The sequence below is a fragment of the Megalops cyprinoides genome, chromosome 17 (assembly GCF_013368585.1).
Source record: "Megalops cyprinoides isolate fMegCyp1 chromosome 17, fMegCyp1.pri, whole genome shotgun sequence".
NCBI classification, from domain to species: Eukaryota; Metazoa; Chordata; class Actinopteri; order Elopiformes; family Megalopidae; genus Megalops; species Megalops cyprinoides.
The window spans coordinates 25,579,038-25,606,436 of NC_050599.1; the positions used below are offsets into that span (position 1 = coordinate 25,579,038).

At 44.2% G+C, this 27,399-nt stretch overlaps 1 protein-coding gene across 5 annotated transcripts in view; it reads left to right on the forward strand.

The window, feature by feature from the left end:
- The window catches only part of LOC118791917 (pleckstrin homology domain-containing family G member 3-like), a 67,807-nt gene that overhangs the window by 10,126 nt on the left and 30,282 nt on the right, over window positions 1–27,399 (forward strand). For 3 of the 5 annotated variants that reach the window (XM_036549446.1, XM_036549447.1, XM_036549452.1), the window contains exons 1-2: window positions 22,942–23,237; window positions 25,135–25,197. In XM_036549446.1, coding sequence (XP_036405339.1) covers window positions 23,096–23,237; window positions 25,135–25,197 — 205 coding nt within the window. In that variant the 5' untranslated portion in view covers window positions 22,942–23,095. Of the gene's footprint in view, window positions 1–865; window positions 935–22,941; window positions 23,238–25,134; window positions 25,198–27,399 lie in introns of those variants that run through there. The other 2 variants (XM_036549448.1, XM_036549451.1) reach the window with 2 other exon arrangements.

Genomic DNA, 27,399 nt, shown 5'->3' on the forward strand with positions numbered 1-27,399 from the left:
CATTGATGCAGGAAACTCAAAGACTCGGTGAGTGCAAGGTGCATTTAGAATCGGTCAGACTAAACTGCCTTTATTAAGAGCCTAGCTATTGGCGAGTGGTTAACAGATCAATGGCCCTCAAACTCATGTCACTCAAGGGTAACCATGATGACTCAATGGAGTTCAATAAGGAGAGGTGGGGGTGCACAATCTCAGTAATCCCCTTTCCACTTAACCTTTTATCAGCAGAGATGAGGCAGACAGAGAGTTGCTGTGGGAAGCAAGCATAGGAACACAGTCACCACCTGATTTCCCTCTCTGTTTTAATGCTGAAGGATCCTAATGATGCTGGTTGCCCTTCAAGATGAGTTTTGGATAATAGCACAGAGCAGTGTTCAGCAGTTGAGAGAATTCTGATAATCAGGGTCAGGGGGTCACTTCCAGTACTCTTGATCTTTGCATCACATAAGATGTTGATGGAAATGTGAATAAGAAAATACCTGTTCTGGGAAAAAGTTCACATTTTGAACTGATGCAAGTACTTTTTCGAAGCCTTCAGCTGTGCAGGCCTTCCTAATATTGTGATGTCCTGTCCTGTTAAACAGGTGCTTAGAGGGTTGAATGAAGTTTTCACTTCCCAACATTAGCTGTCTCAATGTAGAGCAGCAGTTCCTATTGACTGTGCAGGGCTTTGACCTCATCCTTTTGCAGAGCATGATGGGATTGCTGAGCAGTTTTTAGAGCAGTGTTGACAGAAGCTGAAGAGTGGTTGTGGCAGAGCTTCAGATGGAACTTCAAACAAAGTCATGAGATGTGTTTGGTCACAGTTCTTCGAGGTCTTCACCTAGGTCCTAACCCCTCTTCTTCCTCAATTGTGTCCCTACAGTTTCGTCGGGCCCCCGGGCCATGCCTGAGGGCTCCCACAGCGCTGCATATGACGTCCTGATGGGTGAAGGTAAGTCATCTCTACTCCTCTTTATCTTATCCTTTGTTTCCAATGGCTCTGTGGGTTGCCAGGTAGACGAATAACCCAGCTAACACAACATAACTCCCCAAGGAGAGGAATCTGGCTTCATTTATGGTAGTTAGGTATGAGCAAAAAGAGGGGGCCTTCAAAAATTGTCTTGTCTATGGATCTGGTGTCCCTAACCGTAAACATTACCATATTTGAAAGATTAGGTTCAAGGATGTCACATTCATGGAGGCTTGGACGAGGTTACCTTTTTTGGACAGATTAGTTCCTGTAGTCTGCAGGCAGCATTGTTTGGAGGAACTATTATCTCCCTCTTTGGTACCAAACCAAGCCTGGCTGATCAAGGTTTCATCCCCATCTCCCTCCCCTTGAGCAATATTGAGCTCTGCATTTATTTATTTTTTATTTTATTTATTTGAAATCTTTCATGCAAACTCTGGAACATTTCCAGGACATTCTGGAACATTTCCGTTTTGCTTCCATTTGTCTATTTTCTAGTCTTTACTATTTGATACACAAATGGTATACACTTTCAAAATGCTACTTAAAAATGTTTCATTTATATTTACAGTATTTGTCATATGTTGTTGAGCGTTCTAGTTCCAATTCCCAACTGTGTGAAACTTTGAACTAATTATGTCATATTTTAACATTTATGCCCTATAAGCGCATTTTTTATTTTTTTCTTCATGCCCAGTGTGAACAACTCCCACTCAAGTGATTTTCTAACAAGTATTTTTTAAATCCGTTTCTTCAATTTGTAAATGGTAGACAATGTCTCCAGTTCCCAAAAACAGCTACCAGAATCAAAAGAGGAGCGTGTTTCAGATGTCTGTGCAGTATCACTTTTACACCTCCCATGATTCTTATGGGTTAGAGGATCCTTGTGGGTTTCAGTAGCTTGTAGCAAGCTTTGTGCTTCCAACTCAAGCTCATGTCTCATTTTGAATGGAAATATAAACAACCACAAACCTTGAACTGAGGAAATAAGTTTATTGGTTGGGTTCTTTGGCCCATCAGCAAGCTCCCACCAGTTGTGGACAGACAAGCCAGAGGTTATGAGATTTTTATGAACGTCTGAATATTTAATATGATGACTTCCTTCATTGGCCTCTCAGTGTTGTTGGGGGAGAGGCATAAAGGAAGGAATGCACCGGAATGTGCAGGAACGTCTCCGTTCGTGATGGAAAATAAATTCCGCAAGACCCCACAGTGGCCTGAGAAAGGGAATGCAAATAGGAATGTAAACATCAGTACAAATTTACCGCCTGCTGACAAAGCCACAGTCAGCGCTCGCCGGGCTTCTGCCATCGGCCAGCGATGGACAGTGAGAGAGTCAAAAATTAAGCTAACCGGCACGATCCCGTCCCTGGCTATTCCAAATGCAGCTTTAACCAAGTCAAGGGGGTTGCCGTAGCGACTCTCAGGAATCCAGATTCAGCGCCTTCTCATTGGCTTGTGATAAACAAAGCAGTGGGAGTTTAGTGTAAGCCTCACGCATGGACAGTTCCCTGCTGTGATTGGTTATGCCACATGGGAATCTCATCACAGTGTGAGACTGGCCCTTGTGTGTGCTTTGGTAGTTCAAACAGGCAGGAAGCCAACAGACTTTAGAGTCAGAGATGGATTCAGGCCCTATGGTTAATTAGCTGGCCTTTAATAAGCAGCTATTTAAGGCCACAGTGTTTTACATGTAGATACCTGGGTTAAACACTAAGAAGTGCATTCACACTTTTCAAGTGGTACAAAATCTGGAATTTTCTAACAGCAGGAGCTTTAACGTAGAGCTGCAGTACTCTGAAAAGCCACTAGGGGAGCACTTCTTCTCAACTTGGGGTTACTTATGGAATTTCTGCAGAAAGTTCCTCTTACCAAGTTCCAGCTGGTTGTCCCCGCAAATTTATCAGTCTTCATTGGATCTACCTTTTAAAGGGAAGTTATTATGTAATGTGTCGTTCATCTTATCCTATGTAAATTCTTTTTGCAGAAATGTTAGTAGACTACAGCTGCAACATCTGGAGGCTTTTAGTTCATATCCTGATTCCTAACACATGGTGAAAGAATATGTCAGTTTGTCTTTGCTGTTTCTCTGTGAAAAGCTGGTGAATGTAGATTTTAAGAACTGCAATCTGTTCCCAATAGTAATTAATTTCATGAATCTGCAAAGGTTGCAAAACATTTAAATCCCTTGGGATCCTTGATGGAAAGATGTGAACTCTACCTCTTCTTTTGATCTCTGTTTTTGTCCTTCGCCTGCCCCAAATAGGCATGTGTATCTCCTTTTTTATCTACTGAAATGTACATCATACCCAACTATGCCAGAGTCTGGTCAAAAGGCCTTACTCTCATTAACTGCATGGGGAACGGATGCACCGATGTCTGTTAACTCCAAAGTTGAGCGTGAACATTGTTTTCAGCATTTGTTTTATGGTCTCTTTTTGGCCCACTTCTTCTCAATCTGCTTTGTCTTGTTTGTTTGTGTTTCACTGTCAGAGGAAATGGATGAATGTCCCCTGAGAGAGGTGTGGCCCACTGCAGTTGGCATTGTAAGCATGGATAATGATGATGAGTGCTACCTGTGCTGGCATGCACATATTTATCAGCGATGACTTGAGGTAGAAATTGTTCTCACAACTTTTACTCATTAGTGGAGGGTGGAATATAAGAATAGTGGTGTATTGGTAATACATTCCTTTCATGTTAAGTGGTAGAACATTTGCTCCAATGGGTGAGCATGTGTGTACTTTGGAAATAAAATGACCTGTCAGCCCCCCATATTCCTTTTCAAATTAATGGCCTGCAGGGATTTATAAGAGCGGGAATGTCTCTCCCTCCCCGAGCTTAAAGAAATTGCAACATCCAAAGAGATTGGAGGCTGTTATTTTGTTATCTGGCAACACAAGTTTGAGTTTTTCCCTGCCAGCGTTAATCAGCTTTCTGCCAGGAGACCTCCCTTAAGACACTGAGCTAAAGGCAAATCTCTGTTAATGTTAAATTACAAAGGATTTTCGGTTTTGGCCTTCTGACGCTTGGTTGACTGGGCGGTTGTTTTCACTAGGCACATTGCCCCTCTGGGGTATGTGGCTGGGCCTCTGAAGTGCCCCAGGGTCTTCTGCTGTCTGTCATTCACAGCAATGTACGGAGGCAGTTGGACAGACTGCACAGTTAAAGGAAAACCACACCAACATATGATGGATGGATCCATGAGAAGTTGATTCCTTTATAAACACAAGCTCGTCATTTGCAGTGGTGATGGTCCAACTGCTTCCCTCATCACAGCTAATTCCGTTAAATTAGACTTTCTGTTTCTGAAGGACACAATGCGTGGCTCTAATATGGCTGACACCCACAGCCCAACCCACATTTAACTTCATTAGTCACACTCCTCACTACCTCCCACTTTTGTCTCTGGCTATAACAGTACAGCATGCACAGAGCAACTACCATGGACCTCAGTGTATGACTGCTGCAGAAAAATAAACAGCCCACAAAGCACCCTGTCAGTTGGCTTTTTTAGAGGTGATGTACATTCTTAAGAGTCAAATAACTCAATGGGTTCTCTAACCTAAGGGGAAAATAACTGACTTGAATGATCTGGTAGCCTGTTTTGCCATGCAGCGTCAGACTTTGGGTCATGGGTAATGTTAACATTGTAACATTGTAACTTGCACTGACAAAAACGTACCACGCTCCCATTTAGAATTTAAACCTATGCTGTAAATGGTAATGGAGCATAACCTTTGCACTTAAATACAAGATGCCATTCGGGCAGTCCATGTGTCCAACCCTGCACTTTATTGCACTTCGTTATTCAGTCTCGTATCTGGTTCTCCTGGTGTGGTTCTTGGCTGTGCAGGTAATGTATGACAGAGACGTGTTTGACAGACCCATGGCCGAGCAGAGGGAGGCTGTCACTCCAGAGTTTATCCTCCTTCAGGGGAAATGCTATTGTTAAAGATGGCCACCACTGAATCAGACCAGAGTGATTTATAATTCTCAGGTTAACATTCGTGGCTAGCCTGACATTTTGAAGTTTACCATTTGTATTTGTCTGGGTTGATGAATCGGTATCTGGAGCGAGTTACTTTCCTCTCTGTAAAGTTTTAATGTTAACACTCATGGATTTTCCAGGGAGCAATTATGGTGTTTTTGCACTGAGGCATGTTAAGAGTCTAGACCTAATCCAGGAGGGACCGGAGTCGGTCAACCTGGTTTGTTTTACTTTCACTGTGATTTGTCAGCACTTGGAGTGGACATTATGTCTGTCTTTGCACCAGACTAGCTTTACAATTAGGTAGACCTGGTCCAGATGTAGCCTGCTCCAAAACCAGATCAATGCAGTTTAACACCTGAGACAGTAAACATTTTCCAGTTTCTCTTTGACTGTGAAGTGGCTAAAGACCAGATCGGGCCGGTGTTTGTCAGCAAGTGTGAAAGACAATAGGTACAGGAAACCACAAGTCATTTATCATTGTCCATAAGGGGAAAGGGTGCTGGCAGCATCGTAGTGCTGAAAGGATAGGTTTACTGATTAATGCGCTTTTGGGGTCCTGTGGGGAGATTTTAAATGCCTGTGAGTGACACTGCACAAAACTGCTAGTCAGGTTATGGAGTAAGGAGGGGGCTGTTGGGATTTTCCAGCTTGTGTGCTTTCCTGTGTGAAGAGTGGGGCTTGCATCCAACTCTGATGTGAGGATTCTTCTCAAGAAATTCATTCAATGAGCTCCTATTAAGACAGAACCAGTGGCCCCTGGCTGTTCTTCCAATTGAGAGGTCTGTACAGTTTGAAAAAAGTGCAAATGTGTTTTCTCATATATAATTGCACATGACGTCTGTGCTGTACAAGTACCCGTACTAATCAGAATGTTTGAGAATGGTGTGTTTAACTGTAATTTCCGATGTTTGAGCCAGCACACTAACAGACTGTTGTTTGTAGCTTTCCATCAGGAATGTTAACTCTGTGTAGCTATATGATATAAATATGATGTAAATACATGCCAGAATGTTTACTGGCTGGTGGAATGTCACAAATTACAAAAGCAAGAACAGTCTCAAAAATCTCTCCCCCAGAGACAGAATAAAAAGCACTTCCCTGTTTACGTAAGAGGCTGACAGGCCTTTGGCTTCCCTTAAACCTGGCTGAATGCTGTTTTATGAGGAAGTCTCAGCAGAGGTAATCCTGTTTTCAGTGTGTTGGTGGGCACAGTCCTGTCCCTGGGCTGTGTGTGCATCCACACTCATTCAGTGCAGCAGAGATTCAATGCTTAACCTTGACGTCCGTAAAGTGGGTCGTGAAGAGGAAGGCTTAGGCTTGGATCAGACGGTGACGGGGGTGAGCTGTTTGTGTATGAATTCCTGAGTGCAGCCCCCTGTGGCGGGGGCGGATTCCACAGGACTTCCCGCTATGGAAAGGTGAATGGCTGGAGGCTCCTTCTCATTACAGCACCCAGCACGACACCTCCATGCAAAAGGACTGTAATATGCAATATTGGACTGTGTGGATGTGGGTGGTCAGAAGGGTGTCACGTAAGAATGTGCCAGAAGAACTCATACGCTTGAAAGTAACACATCTGTATTATCGTAATGAGACATTATCTTTATCTTCAGGTAGCGAAGAGCATAAGGTAGCTTTATTAAAGGTAGCAAAATTTCATACAGAAAAAGCGTGATCCGGGACGATCCATTTCACTTTGTCCCAGCAAAGAGCCCACTCTCACTTAAACCCATGCATAGAAAAGCACAGACTTAGGTGCACAAGTGGTTACTTAGTCAGACTGTCAAATAGGCCTCCCTCAAACCTCAGTGGGCCCATGTGTAGATGTAAATCTACTCTCTGAGACCCAGGAGAATGTGCACACTCGAGGAAACCCATTAAAATGGTTTTGTCATAAACCAGCAAGATGAAACACAGGACACAGGCCCGCTTTGAGTTTAAGGGGGCCTGTCAACTTTTTTGGTTGGATATTTACCATTTCAAATTATGACTTAGGTATAAACAGAGTGCAGAGTGTTTCAGCTGTCCCCTTCCTGGATGGAGACTGGCCCAGTCCCTTGTTCAGGAACCATGGTGGGAAATGGGAAAGGAGTTTCCCGGCCAACGGGGTCGTTTAGTCTGTGTGAATACCAGAAGGGTCATGATCACAATTTCCTTCGATGGCCGCACATCACAGAACAAGGGAAGACAGGCCTTCAGCAACTTTAGGTGTGTGTGTGTGTGTGTGTGTGTGTGTCACACATATATATGTAGTGATGGGGGCATGTGCAGGCACTTATGCAGAGATGAACAGAGTAGACTGCAGCGGTTTTCCAGGGGGAGTACAGTAATTGTTTTAAATGCCTCGTTGGCAGAATTTTGGGAAGGGAGAACACCCTCCCCCGATCGCTGCTCTTTCGCAGCAAATGTGCCTGAGCCCCGGGGGACGCCCGCGTTTTGACAGGTCGTCTCCATGGCAACGGCCCCCATGTGGGTGGCCACATGCTAAGACGGCAGTCGCATGCACGCGCGGAGGGTTTAGCAGGGGTAAATGGATTAGGCGGATTAGGTGGTGAGGCAGGGAGGAACAGGTAGAGTTTTGAAAGCTGCTCCTCATTTGCTGCGGGTTAGCGACTTCCGACAGCTGAAAGGGAAAGTAGCGCCCAGCTCTTTACACCTCATCCTTTGAGTTGGGCGCACTATCTGACAGCACCTGCCAAAACCTAATGCTCTTTTACTGGCACAAAGTGGTTTCTCCAGATGCAAGGTATACAGGATAACTAATCATGTGCATGTTGGCATTATGCTGTAAGTGAAATGGAACGTATGTGTTACAAAAGCTCTGGTCCATAAAGTTTTTGATATAAACAGATCTTTGCATGGCATTAAAATATACACACAACAGTGACAGCCAGTAGATAGGGGATAGGGGAGGCATAGAAATAATTTGTGTTGGATCATCCTTCTGAATGTGTTATCGATTGTGTCACAGTTTGTACAAGTTTGCCATTTTAGTTAGGGATCAGTGTGATTATTTGGTACCTGCAGCTCAGCCACATTGAAGCGTTTGAAAAGTCCCTACTGTAGGTGCTGAAACCCATGGCATTAACAGTAAGGACACAGGAAGGACGATACACAGTTCACTCCTTGGTTTCTTAGTATGGCATGGAATAGCCAGTGACTGGTACGTAACTTGCTAAAAATAGACAAGAATCCATGAGAAATGAGTGAGTGCCTCCTTTAATTTGCTTAAATGAGGATCACACATTATTAGGCAATTCCATTCAGCCTGATCACATCTGTGATACCAATTTAATTATAACCAAAAATGCAACCGGTTTTAATTAGTCTGACCTCAATGCTGAATTCAAGATAACTGAATGTAATCCAATCAAGTGAAATGATTTCATGTGAATCGCTAATGTGCAGTGGAGCACAACAACATTAGACACGATTAGGTGGCAGGCACAATCTGCTGGTAATGTGTGATCTTTGCAAAAACCATCAAGCTGGTTAATCATCAAAAAAGAACGAAAACCAGGTTGAGGGTCATTGTTTCAGTGTAAGCTCTTTGTCTCCCCCGTTCCAAGCGGAGGGGTCTCAGCCGATGGACTGCCTCACTCGGATTTGGACCTGTAATCGTCATGAATGGAGGTTTTGTGTGTCGTGCACCAAACCGTGGTCAGTCTGCCAGTGTGAAGCCAACAGCTCGGAGTTTCCACTGGGCTGGAGATGAAAGGCTGGGGGCAGAATCTGAGTGCTGGCAGATTACAGTGCCCTGCTTGAATATGTGATTTGATCAGGGTCGTGGGTTTGCTCCACAGCACAACTAATCATTAATCCAGTCATCTGTGACTTTCCATAAGGCGTTCGATCAGGGTTGTGGGTCCACCGAGCTATTGTTTGTGCATGTGCTAGAGATGGCACAGCCAGCCTGGCTTGACGTAGACAAGTGTCTTGCGTTCACAGAGAATAATGTTACTAAACAGGAGAGAAATCTGAATCCAAGATGGGTGGGATTACGTGTTGTTGTTATTGTATCTATGTGGCTCTGTAGTGATATTCTGGCCACTGAGGGGAGAAGGCTCGTACGTCAGCTCTGGCAGGACAGCACAGTGTGTGCTGCCAAGCACAGTTATGCAAACTGTAGGATTGTTTTGTTTTTCTTTATCAGGTTCTGTGCAGATTACTGATCAGAAAATGACCTGGATGGGTCTTCCAGTTCACTAAACACACTATATGAGCCTCTCCACATGCCATAAAAGTCAAATCTGTTCAAAAATCTGCACAGGACCAATCCAAATAAAGCAAGCCATGTCTTTGTCTCCTTGCCCAGCCTGCAGGCCAGCACAGATGAGGGGGCGGGCCCTGTCTGGGTGGGGGCGGGGCCAGATCGTTCTCTTTCAGAGGGCGCTAATTGGATTGGGCGTTTCCTTCGTTTTCCCGGACAACCAGTCAGGGACAGGTGTGAGTCAGGGAGTGAGAGATACACTCAGGAGAGGGACAGCGCTGTTATACCCTAAACGCCAGGGAAAGGGAGAGAAGCCCTTTTTTCACGACCTGGAATTTTTTTACCTTCCTCAACTGGGAAAAACTGGGCTGTCCAGGCAGCACTCTCTAAAAAGGGACAATAAAACTGTCTGAAGGTATGTATAAATATTAATGTAAAACCTGCCTGTCTGTTGGAGACTTCACTGTGTTTTAACATGAGTTCACAAACTTATTTCTGTTGAAGAGGGCCATAATTTAAATATACTTTGATTAAAATACTCTCTTTGTTTGCCTGAGGGTATTTCAATTCTCTGTGCGCTTTTCTATGAACGTTGTGACCCATCATTGGATTTAGTCCAGAGTTCCACACCGCAAGCGGTGGCTTAAGCATGTGATTCAGAGCCAAGCTGACCTTCGTAGAGAAGGAATCTGAACTTGCCTTGTGCTGGTGAGGGAAAAAGGGGCCTCAGAGTGACTGCCCCTGTGATTGGAGACAGAGAGAGAGTGAGTTTGGTGTGAAATCTGAAATTGGTGAACACAGCAGTAACTGTGTCTCTGCAGCATTTCTGCAAGCATTGAGCCTTGCAGCGTACGTTCTCAGAGCAGTGCATTGCTCATGAGACAGCTTTATCATCAGGTCTTTGCTTGCCAGATGCCTGTGATTTACGAAGCATCCACAAAACAGTCCACTGATGCAGCTGGATGTTCACTGGAGCAGTTCTGATTAAATGGTCTGCTCAGGGATAGGGCGGCTGGTTGGCTCAAGAAACCAGGCCAAAAACATCCCAACTGCGCTACGCCGCTGGCCGGTAGAGAGAAAACATTACGTCTCTGCTCCTGTTTATCGCTTGGAATATTTCATAAAAAAGCGAATTGCGTCTTGCAAAGGCCTGAAGCTTGTGTCTGGGGATACGCTGAAATCGACACGTCGCCACCCACAGAATACCCTTTGCTTAAGACTGAGGCCTTCAGAACTGAGCAGGAAGAGGACGCCTGTTACATCACTGCAGCTGCAATCAAGCTGCTTTCGTAATGGCCTGTTACCTGTGAAGAGTACGATTGCGCAATATTATAGACGGCTTGGTGCCAGGGTGAAATGCTCTGTGCCAGTTTGCTGGCATTATGACTCATCCCTGGAAGGCAGGGGGGAGGTTCAAGCCCCATCCTAATGATGATCTTAAAGGTGGCACCTGCTAGGCTTGACTGTCAGTATTCAAAGTACTGCATTGTCAGAAATGGTCCCGTGATGGATGATGTTCATTTGCACACAACCGCTTCATTCATCAGAAGTCTCTAGACTACTTGGGAAAATCATAAGCCTAGATGGAACAGCCTGTTTGCTGTTAAACATTTCTTCTTTATATACATCTCATATACGTAACCTCTGACCCTGTAACTTGCCCATACCAGACAGTGTTCCTTAAGATACTGTTACCGAGGGTATAGAGTTGATATGCTAACATGGAATGGTCCTTGGGAATGCCAAATGGTGGTTGTCTAGCCAATTAGAAAGTACTTTCCTTAGCTAATATACTTAACTGCAGACACATGCTCTAGACATGTAACCCCCCCAGACCCTCTGTGTTGTAAAGGGGACTTACTACAGATTCCATTCTCCAACTGCAAGAAGCCAAAGTATACTCAGTCATTCAGGGATAGCGTAAAACAGGGGGCCTGTTAATTGAAACTGCTACAATGTGGTACTAGCTCATGTACCGTGTTTTTGTGCAGTGAGAGGATTGGCCCTCAGAAATGGCTGCTGGTCAGAGAGCTCCAAGCCTCCAAGTTATGGCTATGCTGAGCTATGCTGAGAAGGAGTGGTTTTCAAAATTGTTTTTATAGTGATTTTTATTTACATGTCCACGCACCTTTCAATCAGAGACCAACGCAGTGGCGAGACCACAATTTCAGCCACTGTGTGGAATTTTAGAAAGCCTTCACAACAAAATGTCTCTGATTGGTCAAAAATATTGACAGAGTGTTGAACCAAAGATCCACGACATTTACAAGGCAGCCGGAGTTTACCTTGGCTGGATTCATCTTTTAAATATCCAAGGACCTATAATAGTAGTAATAATATTAATAGTAAAAGAACAGAAAACTGAATTTCAAGCTCCAGTTATTTGTATGTTATGTGATAAAATGTACGGTAAAAGGTAAACTGCTGTTTATTGTTTAGACCTCAGCCTTAAGTGTCCCCTAAATCACTGTGAGAGATTAGATTAAATGGCGGTAATCTGTGTTTGTCTTTCCTCGGTGACAGACAGCTGCAGGAGAAACATCATTGCACTGTGAGGGCAGATCAGGGCTTCAGCTCAAACGGACGGCTGTCACTGGGTCTTGATGAGGGAAGTCGCATCATACCTAGCCATTGGCGTTTCCTGTACTGTTGCAATGAGACTTTTGCGATTGCCCGTCTCAGTTTGATTCCTCTTTCTTCGATTTCGGTTGAATTATCATCAGCACTCATGGACAGACATGCGGCCCCATCCCCAGTTTGACTGAGCTATGCTATAGATACTGTGGATGGCAGTATTATAAACACAAGCAAATGAACAAATTAGTCACAAGCAAATTAGTTTTCAGAGCCATGTTAGACTTCCCATAACGCGCTGGATACCTATCTCTATTCGTCCTTTTGGTGGCACACATTCATTGTCTTTCCTTTTAGGGATATAAGAAAGAGATGCAGCCCCCCCCCCACTATTTGCCTTTGAGTCCAAATGGTTTCATTTCTGTCCTAAGTAGTGAGTACATTTGTAGTTGTTTAAGAGTATGTATGTTTAAGAGATCACAGCTACAGTGTGGGCACATTCGCAAAACCAAGGCCATTTTGCCACAAAACAGCCTCAGTTCACTTGATTGCCACCAGTAAGGCCCTCATCGAATTGGCTCACCATCTTGACAGTTGTCGTCCCATTGGCTCCAGGCTGGGGGCGTGGCCTCCCCTGGTCTCTCCTTCCAGCAGGGATTTCTGGGATTTGATTAATCCACCCACCAGCCCAAGAACGGGAGCGTTTTTTTTTTTTCATACCTCCAGCTTAAGCAGGCAAGCCTAGCACCTTAAAAGAGGATCCTCCTCCCACGCAGCACCTTTGACTCTGAGAAACTATTTCGACTCATCCTGCCACATCCGTCTCAGGAGTGAAGTGCCATGCTTTCCCTTAAGACACCTGTACTGGCACGCAGATTGGGACGGAGCTGTGCAGACAGCCCCAGACGACCACAATGGAAATAAGTCTCTGACTTTACTGTGTTTTCATCCTCAGTTGTTATTTAATGTATGCACTGTGGCTCCATTCACTTACCCAGTTATGATTGTTCCCAGTGGGGATATTTGCATAGTTCAATTACTACTGCAGCTGCTTCACATGAATGCACATGCGCAGACGACCTGCCTGCACAAAGAGGCTGTTATTCTTTTGCGTGCCGCTGCTTTGCGCACACAAGGACGTGTCTGTGACCGCTACCTCCCGTGCCCTCGGGTCACCTCCCGCATGGCGGCCGCGAACGGTCACCGAGCTGCGTGTGAGATTAAGTGATGGATCACACAGCTGATTCTGTTTGAACTCTGGTCACACTCTTCAGGTTCATAATCAGTTTATCTAAGAGTCTAGAGCAGCCTCAGCATTTTTGATATTGAATTCAAGTACCCATTAAATGGCTGATGCCTTCAGTGAAATTGCTTTGTGCCCTTGGCCAGAATCCACATACTGCAGAAGCACATCCTTGCAACAAATTCCGTCTAACCCTCAGCATTTATGTGACACTTAAATATGTCACTGTTAAGAATCAGGCAGAGTTGTTTAATACTTCCTCTTACAGATTGTGTAAATGCTTATCATTTTTACTGACTGTAACCCCAACAGATAAACAACCACTTCTGTTTTTTTTTTTTTTTAATTTCCTGACCCCATGAAGGTTTTGTTTGGAAAATGTAAAGTAAAAAGTAAAGTGCCATTCACCGTGGGAGGTTCAGTGAGCGCTTGGTGCTGCAATGATGCCTGCGATGCACATTGTGTAAGCACTGTACGTCACCTAGCACTGGGGTAATCTGAGAGGCCTGTGGATGATGTGGCATTATGGCAGCGGCGCGGCTTGCACGGGCAGTAGTCCCATTTGTAAGCACATTACCAGCAGATGTTTTGCAGATATCCTCCACAATAACAGGCCACTCAAGCACATTCATATTTCCTCTCAGTGTGTGTCGGGTGGGGGAGGGGGATTAGATGCAGTGAGGATTATGGGACATAATCCTCGGTTTGTGTCTCTGGGACGAGGTACTCCAGAACGACCTGCCATCAATATGCTGGGATTATGAGCCACCCGCCTGTCAGAGTTTGTCAATGTCACAATGTCACAATTTAGGGTATGAGTGACAGCTGGTGGGTTACACATAGGAGAAGCATAGATCTTATCTTTGTTCAGTAATTATCTTGGACCTGCTAATGATCGTTCTGCAGGATAAATAGGCAGGCTAATTTAAATTTGGACCACCTGTTAGCAGCTGGCTAACTTTCATTTCTTGTGATGCCTCCGCCAATTTAGTGCAGCCCAATCTTTGCTACCATTGGAACATGAGCAGCTACCAGCTGCCATTCAACACAAACTGTGCAAAGTTAGTGCTAAGAGATATCAGCCTCTGATGGGTGGCCTTTATTTAAAATGAAAAGCTCGGTCAGCAGGTTCAGAAGCATTATCAATTACCTTCTGATCAGGGGAGTGTTTCCCAATCCTGGTCCTATGGAGTGATTTGAAGTCTGGCATGGAATGAAAAATGACTGAACACCCCTTAACTTACCGGTAACACACACACACACACACACACACACCTAAAGTTGCTGAAGGCCTATCTTCCTTTGTTCTGTGATGTGCGGCCATCGAAGGAAATTGTGATCTTGACCCTTCTGCTATTCACAGACTAAATGACCCCATTGGCTGGGAAACTCCATTCCCATTTCCCACCATGGTTCCTGAACAAGGGACTGGGCCAGTCTCCATCCAGGAAAGGGACAGCCACACTCTGTTTGAGTCTACGTAAAACATCCGCAAGCTTTTAGAATCAGAATCAGACTTTATAGCCCAGGTATGCTTTTACACATACAAGGAATTTGACCCTGGTTCCAGTGTCTCTCTTATTGCATTCACACAATGATTTACAAGGTGACAACAAATACCATCCAACAGTAGTGGAACAAGAAACAACAAGAGAGGTGCAGGACACACACATTGAATGACGTAAGGATGGAATGAATGAGGTATATAAAAAATAAATATGAACAGAGGAGAATATTTTCAGCCATTGAATGGATTTTTTTAGTGAATGATTATCTGGGCCGAGTAGTAAAGGCTATTATCTTAAGAAATTCTCATTTGTGAACAAAATGATATTTACATGTGAAATGACTATTGCCGTGTCACGGTACCAGGAAACAAGCAGTGAAAATAGAGGAAGTTCTGAAATTGGACTCGGCCTGCGGGTCGAGGTTTGTAACAACCGGCTCTGAATATTTTTATGAGCGTCGGCCCGTCGCGTTGGCGTCTCTAATTGGTGTGGGAAGGAGGGCAAAGAATGGGGCTGCCCTCAACAGCCCTGTAGCAGGACAGAACACACAAACACACGCAGAAGCACACACATCTTTTGCCATACACACACACACACACACACACACACACACAAAGGAATGCCTAGTGAGAACTGTCTTTGTAATGACTTGGTCATGACCAGGATGAGGTCATATTTGTCTCTGTGGCAATTTTGTTGATCCTTTCTATAGCCAGACCCCCTTAATTAAAAAGAGTTGGGTTCTGTAAAGAGGCGGGGAGAGCTGTCAGCAGTGATTACTTGCAGTTCCGGGCTGCTGCTCGGAACCCTCTCCTCCTTTAAGGTGCCCAGAGTTATCAGTACAGCTTTGTACTCCTTGAACAGATTTTCATTGATAACAAAGTAGAGATGGATCATCATTGTTTCTACCAAACTGGAAGGATGCCTCCAGTCTGAACAGGAATATCCTTTATTGACATGGCAAATGTATGTCCATATTTCCACAGCAAACCAAACATTTACACACAGAGTACATTAATACTAAACAAATCGAAATAAACAACGTTATAACTTTACAAAGTGTTGCGTTTTACTAAAAGACTTCTCTTTGGCACTGTCTCACTCTCTTTCTCAGTAATACAGAACTTCCTGTGGGATTGTTTCATCTCCAATGCCCGCCACTGTGGTTTGGTTAATGTGGAATAAAGATTGGATGATGCAGTGCTTGTGTCCTGTGTATGACTTTATATTCAGTGTGTGACTTAATATCCAGTGTATGACTTTATCCAGTGTATGACTTCATACTCAGTATATAACATGCTGGCAGATTTCCATGTTCAGGGCGATTAGATATCTTACAGATTATCCGATTACGCAGCTGGATGTTCACTGCTTCATTCCAGGTTAGGTACATCTCTCAAGCGCGCAACAGCATTGTCCCACCATAGACTCAAACCTGCATCCATCCAGTTCCCCGACCACAAGGTCACGTTGATTCTAGTCCTTGATTCTAGTTTGAACACTTTACCGATAACTGAACAATAACTGGGCAGTGTGGTGTAGTGGTAAGGAGCCTAGCCTATAACCAAAAGGCCTGCTGAGGTCATTGGGGCACTGTTTCTGTACCCTTTGGCAAGGTACTTAACCCACAATTGTCTCAATAAATATCCAGCTGTATACATGGATAAAATTGTAGCCTGTGTAGGTCATCTGGGTTAAGAGCATCTGCTGAATGGCAATAATGTAAGGTAAAATAATGTAAAAACAATAAATCCCTCAGTGGAATATTCACAGACCGTATCAGTCCTGAATAAACTGTTAGCCAGCAAACTGGCTAATCACCTGACCTTGCACAGACTTTGTGAATGAACAATAACAGTAATGCTGAATTGCAGTGATATGGCGCCTTTCATGGATCTCAAAGAGCTTAACGGTGAGCAGGCGGTGACTCACTTCCATCACCACCTGTCTGTTGTAATAACTGTCTTATGAGTGTGTCTGCACTTGCTGCTCTGGGAGGGTTAGGTAGGTCTGGCACCGTTGCTCATATAACGTGGATTGATACACTTCTGCTCTGGAAGTTCTTGATAAGAGCATCTGCTAAATACATGTAATGCAATGTAAGGACATGTCTTAATACATTATTGCAGTAGAGCTCTCTGCCTGCACTGTATGTACAGGGGCCTTGAAGTGGCAAGCTGTTGTAAATTGCAACACCATACAATTACTGGATTGTCAAAAAGCCTATTAATTTAATACAGATTGCTACTCCCCACCTCCAAAGATATGTTACAGATAGGCAGTCTCTGAAGGTTTGGAGGGAGTGTGAGATGGGGAGTTGGGGGCGCTGTGGTCGACAGCATTTTTTCCCTCCTGACATCTTTACTGGGGCTCCACAGATACCAAACAGGAATGTGAAGAATTCGAGTTAGGAGTCTGGAGTCACTCCGGCTGGAATCCCAGCTATTCCGCCCAAGTCTGCAGCCCCGCGATTAAAAGAATACTTGCTGATTTCCCAGGGCACAAGGAGGTAATCCACTGTAATCCCTGCGGTGTGCTAAAGACCTCAACGTGCAAAAGGAAGCATGTCACAAGATGTCCTTTGTACACTAGCCAGTACAGATCTGGGAATTACAGGGGTGCTATCTCACTGTTTTATCAGAAATGAGCTGTTAACAGAAGAATGCTCTTTGTAATGCCCTTGTGATATAGGACGTCACTACTGGACTGATTGCTGAGAGACTGACTGTTTGACCCTATACTCAGATGGGAGAGCAAGCATGTATTTTGACAGGGGAAGAAAGGAAGGTGGTTGTCTGTATTGTTTTATGTCTGCGTTGTTTGTTAATATTGGTTAATGTTTGGTTATATTTGCCCCAGGGTGGTAGTTGTTCTTGTCTTGTGTGTTTGATGTTGATTAATCATTACTGTTTTAGTCTTTTAGTAGATAGGATACATTACTGTAATAGTCTTTTACTTGTATGATTAACACCATCATGTCACATTAGAGGGGTTTACCACATGCTGGGGTGGTATGCGCATACAGGAGGAGGGAGAATTCATTACACCTGTTCCTGTTCAGCAGGGTCAGGGGTTGGGGTGCAGGGTGCAGTCGTGGTTTTACTTTTAGGGCATGCTGGGAAACAGCAGGTGGATGCGACCATTTTGTTTACACTTGTTGCAGTTTTGGCCTAATAAAGCTTTATTTTCATATTGTCATTCACCCTCATATTTTGCACCATGGTAGACCATGGTAACCATGGTAAACACCTGGAATTACTCTTTACAAAACACTGCCACAATGCAGTATTTAATCACTTGGCAGCCTCACAGCTATGTTTTCTGAAAATTGACACTCATTCATTCCAACCTCCCAGCTTCCTACTTCTGTGTCTGTGGACCCCCCCTTTGGCTACAGTTATAGTTCTGCACTGAGAGGTTTGTGACCATAGACCATAGACCATAGTTTGTGATGTAGTAGTAATTCCAATACTACACTAACCACAGGAGCATGGTTGAGTTAATGATTGAATTGAGCTGCCACCTTTGGGCTTGAGAGCAGGTCTATGAAGTGGAACAGCAGGTTTCATCAAGTAATCAGACTGAGTTTACATCAGACCTTCTGCACAGCATGAGTCCAACACAAAATATGTGAATTGATGGTAAATATCTGTATTCATTTGATCATGTTATGATCATGCAAGATGGCTGGAAGACTTTAAAGAGCTATACAACATTAATGGGAATCAGTTGTTGAAGATACGTTAAAGAAAGCATTACATTCCCCATATGAACATTTCCATAGTACTTCAGCATGTGTGAGATTGTCATTTGGAACAGGTCCTACACTTCACCAAGTTCTCATCAATGGGAAGTGTGTGTGTGTGTGTGTGTGTGTGCGTGTGCGTGTGTGTGTGCGCGCGTGTGTGCGTGCGTGTATACGTGCATGCATATGGCCATGCATGTGTAGGTGTGTATATTTGTATATGTTTGCATGTGTATTTTTGTGTGTCAACATGCATGTGTACATTCATGAATATGTGTGTAAATGCACTTATGCCTGTGTACAGGTGTGTGTACTTATGAGTTAGGGGTGATGTAGACACACACAGATAAATATCAATGTATGTTTGAGCAGGCAGTGCCAGTTTATTAACCTGGTTTGGCCTTGCAAATGAGAAATCCCTTGTTTTTTTCATGACACAAGAGACACAGTGATAACCCTTGTGATTTCAGAACAGAGCTCTATTATACTGTGGATGGAGAGACACAGAGATGCAGGATAAACAAAAACCCTTGTCCATGGTTGCATTGATGGTTGCAATACCGTCTTTGCAGGGTCATATAGCCACTGTAAATTGGCAAATAATCAAAACATAATGGTCTACAAGATTCCCTTGTTCAAAATGCACAGACGCACACACACATGCAAACAGTCACATGCACACACTCACATGTGCATACATACACACACATGCACACACACACACACATGCAAACACACACACATGCACACATGCAGACACACACACACACACACACATATGCAAGCACATAGTGAATTCGTAAAGGTATTTAGGTAATAATAAAGGTATTTTATGATTGTAATACATTTGGTTTTACCAGCCCATATTCTTTCTCAGTAGGGCAGAAGCGTATTCGGTTTCTAAGCACATCCATTCCTGACTTGTGGATTTCCTCTCGGATTTCAAATCAAGCAGAGAGCTGATTTATTTCCCCCTCAGTGTGATCGTGGTGTAGTGAAATGGCCATATCTGGAAGAAGTGAGCAAAGCCAGCAAATAGATCATCACCCCCTCCCTCTCCAAACAGAGCACTTGCCATAACATGTATGATAAATAGCTATCTGTGCAAGGTCAGGTTGCTCTCTTTCTTTGTTCAAATCAAACTCTGGTTTAAAAGTATTTATTACGTTTTACCCTTTCAAGGAATGTGAAATGGCCCCATTAAATGTACAGTCTGAGGAAATGCATTGTGGGTAATCTGCCGGCAGTAAATACAAGACCCCGTCAAAAGAGGAATTCTCCAAATTCTGAAATACCTCAGTACATGTCCAGATGTCAGTCTGAAGAGATCCTGCACTTCTAACTGATTTGTGAAGGTTGGGAAATGATTGATTTATGTGTGTGTGTGTGTGTGTGTGTGTGTGTGTGTGTGTGTGTGTGTGTGTGTGTGTGTGTGTGAGAGAGAGAGAGAGAGAGAGAGAGAGAGAATGTCAGTATGTTGTATGTTCACCCAGTAGCTGTTGCCTAGTTTGCATACACTAAGGCTACAATAGAAAGTCACACTTAACCTCCTATTACATGTTTTTGTTGTGTGAGCAGTTACCCTAATAATTATTGGAAGACTTTCCAAATTGAGCTATTCTTAGCTCCATGTATCTCTTTGACTGTAATTACAAGATCAGCATTTGTCTCAGTGGCAAAAAAATTACTGTTTGTGCTGGATTGCTACTCTAGCTGTTGAAATGTCTTGCCCTTGCCCTGCAAAAAAGACTGGTACACTATTATGCATGCTGTTTCTCTGCAGCCAGTATTGTAATGTTTGTTGAGGAGGGTAAGCAGCCTCCAAATGTTGTTTTTCAGACTTGACTTAAAAGGTCATACTATGTATGTAAATAAGATGTTTCCAGTCACTCCCTGCAGCTAAGGAAAGTGTATCATTTTGTACAAAGTCACAAATCACAATGCACCAGTGAGATCTCCTCAAACTCAGGTACAACCCTCTTAGTCTTTTAACATAAATTACTTTAGTGTGTTTTTTGCATCTCCAGCAGCACAGACGTATTGTATTTTGCAGGTATGTTTCCCACACATTGGCAGAGATGTTGAACACCTGACATGGTTTCTCTCATGTTATGATTACCCATGGGCTCACATGCAATGTGTGACTAGTAATCTGTCAAGATGAAATTCTTGGTGCTGTGAGAAAAAGCACCAATTGACTGGTGCATAAATGTTGTTTCTATCAAACATGTATTAATGGTAGTGTTCCACAGGGAACGTCAACAAAGTGTCCATGTATAGTGGCGGATGATGAAGTTCTTAAACAGTCCCATCTGCATTAATGTACTGTATAAACAGCAATCCTCTCTAGCTCTGGCCTGTTCCAGAAAATCTGAGACTTTACTTATCTGGACCTCCCCTCTCAGATCCTCAGCCTCAAGTGTGACATTGCGTTTCAGCTCTGTTCTCAGTTTTCAGAAGTCATGTTGCATTTTTGTTACTACCAGAATTCTGGAGGTTTCCGAAGGAGCACTTTACAGCATATGCTGCAGAAAAGCAATTTAAAAGAAGACTGTGAGCCGGGGCCAAAATGAATCAATCCAGGTTCTTACTGCCAGTGTGAAAGCCCCTTTAAAACCCAGTCACTTTGTTATTATAATTGAGGCCAGGCTCAGTCTGATGTGGTTCCATATTTCCTTTTTAAACTAAACAATAAAGAAAAGGCTAAATCTGCAGTGTATTGAGTAACTTACTAGAGCAATGAGGATTTGTCCTTATAGTGTGAGCTGCATATTGTACAACTGATGGGGGAAATCTCTGTGCAGAATAACATTTTTTTTGTATGGCCACTGTTGTTTTAGCTTGGAATTCAGCCTGTGTATGACTCACAAGCCCTGAATTCATGAGAAAATGAGGGAGCTCCCAGACCTTAACCTCTCTCTGACCTCTGCCCTTTGACCCCTGCCCTGTACATGCATGGCAGATCACCAACCCAGAGTCTGCAGTCTCCGCGGCTATGTGCCGGTGTCACTGGAGGTCGCAGAGCAGACGTGTCGGGGGGAGGCTAGCGCTGACCTTCTCTCCCTGCCCACACGAGCCCCATGCCCTTTGCACCGCTGACCGTTGCTGGCCCCTTCAAAGGCAGTAATAGGTCACTTATGACATCACGGCTTTAAACCATAGGGCGACACCCTCTGTGGCTGTGAGCCTGTCCACTGAGGCAGGTGATCACGTTCAGTCTCTGTTGTTTGTCTGGACTGAATGTCGCACCTCTGTCTGCATTTTAAAAATAACATGAAATTTTAAACATTTAGCATGGGGGCTATCAAATAAGCATAATTACTTAGATTCTGATATCTGACTAATTCCTTATCAATGTTGTTTTTGCAATATGTTCTCCAGTTAATTGGAGGATGTTCAGATTTCTAAACTGTGCCCAGGTTTCTAATGTTACATTTGATCAGGAATAAATGCGTTTTGGTATACCAGGCAGGCAAATGAGGAACTGACTGGTCAGACTGCATTAGATTAGTCATTAGACTACTGAAAAAAACACCATTATACTAATATGATGTTGTAGATAATGTTAACTGCTGTGAGACTGAGCCAGTATTTGGCAGCCATCCGCTCTGACTCGACTCGCTCCAGCCGTGCTTGGGGCGCTGGGCTCAGGGCGGCCTGGGGGCCCGTCTGACACGTGTGAGAGGGAACGTCTCTAGCGCTGAGTCAGTTTTGCGGGGTTAGTAATGAGCACTGTTAATAATGAGCCCTCCTCCCTGTCACAGCCTGTCCAAGTGGGAGCTGGCGGGTTAGTCATGGCGCACACCTTCGGCGGATCTCTGCACAGTGCTTGAGAGTGTTTAATAAAACCTCGCCCCCAGGGGAGCATATGAACCTCCCTGTCTCAAAGTGCTCTCCCTAACTCCCTCCTGACTACAGGCAGAGGGCCATTGACTGTATTATATGTGTACCTTTTTACCTGCATTTCATTGTAAATTTGTATTGGGTTTATTTTAATTCCCAGCTATTGGACTCAACTCCACAAAAGGTTGAGGAGTTTGTGGTGTGTTTCAGGACACAGTCATAGTTTGCAGTACGTTAATACCACATGGTAATATGAGTTTGATAATCTGCTAAGATTTTCCAACTCAGCTTCTTAGGTCTTAATCTCCTGTTTGTTTTATGTTTTCTGGCAAGCAAGTGTACACAGAACCCTTGTATGAAGTTTGTTCCTTGTTTGATACAGTATGACCCTCATTGCTTGTGTGCCTTCATGTGTGATAATGGTATGTATTTCCGGGGAGTATAACAGAGTAATCTAAACTAAGGTTGCGTGTACAGTGAGGTTATAGGGGGTGTCTCCCTGTCCGCCGCAGACAGTGGCTGCTGTTGTCCTAAGAGCCAGCGGCTCAGCTTTACCTGGCTACCTACGCAGCACGCCAAGGAGCAAGTCGAAGCGAGGCAGCGAGGGGTCGAGAGCGAGATAATGTTCCCCGGCTTCCTTCCACACATTCCTGCGCTTGTACCGGGGCAGGTTGAGAGTGCACACGCACACACACACACACACACACATATGCACGCACGCACACTCCCTGCCACCTCTCTGCCCTGCAGCTCCCCTCACCTCCGCATTTGCTCCACCTCCTCCTTGGCTCCTGCCCAGAGGGGCGTGTTGCCGAGTGTGAGCGTGTGCGCGAGACCTGGTAGATCAGTTACATTTCCACCTGTGGCACCGGCAGCGTTTTTTCTCTCCGGCTCAGAAAGACCGGGATTAAACTGGAGTAGGAACCCATGAACGGACCTGCGGACTGGAGTGCCGGTTTTCCCTGTATCCCTGTCTGCCCTGCCTCCCCCTCCCACAAATCTCTGGTACCCTGGGGCTGAGGAACCATGAGTCTGCTCTCTAGGACTAAGGAGCGCGGCTGGGGGGTCGCCCTCCGGCCAGGCGTGACAGAGGTAGACGTCGGGAGGAATGTGTGGGATGAACGCAGCCTGCTGATTGGATTCAACCGCAGGATATCGCGGTGGTTCGGTGAGTCCAGGCATCCATTCCTGTACAGCTACAGCTGTGGATTCAGAGATCAACATTATTATTATTGTGGTTATTTAGGATCATTGCTATTATTGATAACAATAGAAAAATAACAATGACAATGATAGTAATCAGGGCAATTTAAACTCTGTGCATTATATTTGCTATTTGTTTTATTGGAGATAGACGCATGGTCCACCTGCTGTGGCCCCTTCTGGGATTCAAACCCATGACAGCTCGAATTTGTCATCACAGTACACACTGAAAAACCACTGAACACAATTCATATGCATGGCAGAATGGTGAAGTCAACATACGTCTGGTGGTTTTTGAGACGGGGCTGGGGGGGTGCCGTGTATATTGCCAGTGACCTCAGGGGCCACCCCGTGATTTCAGGATGGCTCAGTTTGTTTGCCCAAGTACCTTTGAGATGACCTCGTGGTGACCGCTGCAAGATCACACTCAGCTCCTAAGCACAGAAGCGTTGACTCAGTTCTGGATGATTTCAGTCTCAGAAACTTGATGCTGAGGCACCACTCCTTGGGTCCCCACATGAGCAGGTCACCCAGAGAGCAACGGGGTCTCTGTGTACGGTGCCGGTTTCCTGAAACAGAGAGGCTGCTGGCTGGTCGGAGCATGCTTTCTCCCCTGACACTATATTAATTATCAGCCAGATGACATTAGCAGTCAGATGCTCGGTCTCCATGCAGCTAAATGTGAATGTGCTGCTTCTCTGTAATACTGAAAGTATTACTGATTACCGAAAAAAACTTTCTTTTGAACTGAGCATGACCCTTGAGTTGGCCGTTTAAACCCTTGTTTTTAAACCTTGGTTGGTCGATTTGTGGGAGGCTGTGGTTGACTCCTTTCCAGATATGGTTCACAGCTAAAAAAAGGCACTGAGATTTCAGCTGGAGCACACAATGTGGTAAAAATACACTAGGATCATAATTATCATTTGTATTGTGATGACAGCTGGTATTAGCCTTAGCTTCTCTGAAGTCACATGACTGTGCTTTCAAACTGGGCTTTCCCCGTGCCCAGCAATCCCTGGGGAGAAGGGCCATTTACCAGCAGAATGCTGAATACGAGTCTTTTTCCCTTTCCTGGTTAACGGGCAGGAAGGAGTGATGTTCACATGGACTCCACTGCTCTCATTTTGGGAAAGCTGCTCAAGGACTCCAGTTAGTTCCTCTGAGCTGCGAATCATCACACCGCAAACCCCTGTTTCAGTGTGCTCGTGCACGTGTGTTTGTTTGTGCATGTGCGCGGCAGCTGGCTCCACCCCTGGTAACGGCAGCCGCAGTGGAGGTGAAAGTCCGGCACAGCTGCGTCTGGAGTGGCTGGGCGAAAAAATTCCGTTCACGTTTGAAAGTGTTTTCTTTTGAACAGAGGAGGGTGATGTCAGCGTTTGTGTACACAGGCAGGGAGGGCACAATTTATTTTCTCCCCTGTTCCTCCTTAAAGGCTGACCTTGGAGACCACTCTGTAAGGGAAGGGGAGCATGGACAGCACAATGTGTGAGGCAACAGAAGAGAGGCCCCTTTTCCCTCCACAATTGCCCACCTGCAAATACGCCCTCCAAAGACCCCCCTCACCCCACTTTCCTCAACCCCCCCGGGCTATAACTCTGCAAATGGGGCTGTCTGGTCAACAGCAATGTCACAACCCTTGCAATGGTTAACAGCATTCACATTAAGTCAGTTAATCATGATGCCACCTCCCTTCTTGAGCCTCCTGTAAATACCTTTTCATTTAGGATTTGGCACCTCTGCTTTTGATGCAAAGTTCCACCTGTCACATTCTCGCCCTCAAACAGTCCAACTTACATAGGTTTTTTAATTTAATGTATGTGCCGATGTGTGTACATCTGTGTCTGTGTGTTTTGTTTTACCAGGTGGAGTTACAGGCTCAGTTCTTTACAAATGTATTCTGAAGCCGGCTCAAGAATGGTTTATGGGTACGTGCATTATTGCCAGGGCCTAATGCCAAATCAGACTTTGATCCAGACCTATTGAAATCATTACATTTCTCTTCCTGATCTCTGCTGATTTCTTGGATCATAATCAAATTCCCTCCTCTGACCTGAAGAGTGATTTGAAATGACATGAAAAGTCCTGCTTTTGTTGTTCCTTGATATCAATTCATTGGGTGGTTAGCCTGTGATGTCATAGTGTTGCTGCATTAATGCACAGGCTGTGTACAGAAGGTGTCATGCTTCACCTGGAACTTTTGATCAGATCAAACTTACCTCACCATGGAATATCCTTCACTTTACTGAACGCTATTTTGAATAACCATCCAATAAAACATAGTTCTTCGCCTCCAGTTGTTCACAAAAACTGAGATTTTTAGGTCAGATTGAACGTATGAATATCTGCATGAAATATGTTAAAGCATAAAATCTAATATATGAGGAATACAGTTCAAATATTTCTCTTAAAAAATTCTAAAATTTCTTATGCATATATGGAAATGTATATTGTGAAACATAATTCTATCAATTGTAAAAGATTTTCTACAAGATATACATACAAGCAGTACATAAATATTTTGTAAATGGTGTGTGTTTTTTCATTATAGCAATATGCATTCCTTATATTTTGAATTTAATATTTTACAATATAGACATTGGGGTTATAGACATTACTTGAGGTAAAAAAAGCTCAGTGTCTGCAAATTGTGTCATAGGTTCCTGATCCTTTGAGCAGAAAATGTTTGGATTTTTCAGCTCAGGTTTTTACCAAGTCTGAAATGTACAGCAACTTTACAGGGTTTAGTCCAAGTCCCAATCTGAGTTTTTGTATATCTACTGAAACTCTCCTATATCTTTTAAGACGTTATTTGTTGTTTTTATCGTTATGTAACATTATTGCACAACTTTTAGATGACGCACAATTTGGAGCCGGAAAGTAATTCCATAATGTTAGACTTTTTGAATCATGTTGAATAGGAGTGGTCTGAATTTTGTCAATCTGTCATCCCTTAACTTGCAATGTGCAATTATTTTGATTTAAATCATCCTTTATTGTTGGAGTAGTTTTGTTCATAGCCAGTTTCCTTCATTTGGGAATGATGATAGCTGCTAAGCAACTAAACATACACATAAACACTTTTGCCTGACAGAAATGGGCACCTGGCTGTATTTCCTAACTGCAGTTGTAGCAGAAATGGTCAATGTAATGTTCAGCATAATTCTATAGGAATCAGTGGCCTTGACATGCCAGCACAAACAGCGCTTGATTTTTATCCAACGTGACACACAGACACTTCATTGCAAGTCATCTGGTGTGATGAATTGTGAAATAACGGTTATGAAATCATGTTTGAAGTACCTTCTGAGAACTCATCTACCTCTGACCTCACAGCTTTGTTTTAGCCTGTCTGTTTTGAACAACCCACTTCCCATGAAAAAAGGACTGGCAGTGTTGTTCCAGTTAATAACAAGAGGACATTTTTACATTTTGGGAACACTTTTCCCTCTGAGAGCTGTAGCTTGTTTCTGAGGTTGCGAGGGGAACGGTGATGTCATACCCCAGAGTCTCCACCGTGCTCTGATGTGAGCCGTCGTTTTATTGCCAAGAGGAACACTTGCCCTCGCCCTGACAGTTTCCTTTGCCATAGCCCTGGCTCTGCTGCGACTTGCAGGCCTGGGAGGAAATGAGGTGGGTTTTCCCAAGGTGTTCTTAAAGTAGGCTGCGCCGGGGAAAGCCCCCACTCCTCCCTTTTATAGTAAATCAGCTCAAATGCTTCCTCTAAAATCCCAATCATGGATCTGCACCATGTGGAAATTCACCCCCAGGGATGCAGTTACTCTCGTCAGAAAATTCCACACCTCGTTTCCAAGCATGTCACGCTCCTTCATGGTGTTTGCAGAAGGTGAGCCTCACATTACAGTCAGTTAATTACGCTGTCCCTCCCAGTGTGAAAGGCCCCCTAGATTGTGATTTGGGGGGGGGGGGGGGGGGTTATAATAAGCATTCCCATCATGAAGTCCCCAAAACTGGGTGACTTACCCATTCACAAGCAACGCTGAATGAGAAAGAGGCAATGTTACATGTGAATTTGTGTCTGAGGGCAAATCTGCAAGGAGAGACCTCACACAGGAAGGGAGTAGGATATGAAGTCATCAGTCTTTTGGTTATATATTTGAATCAAAATA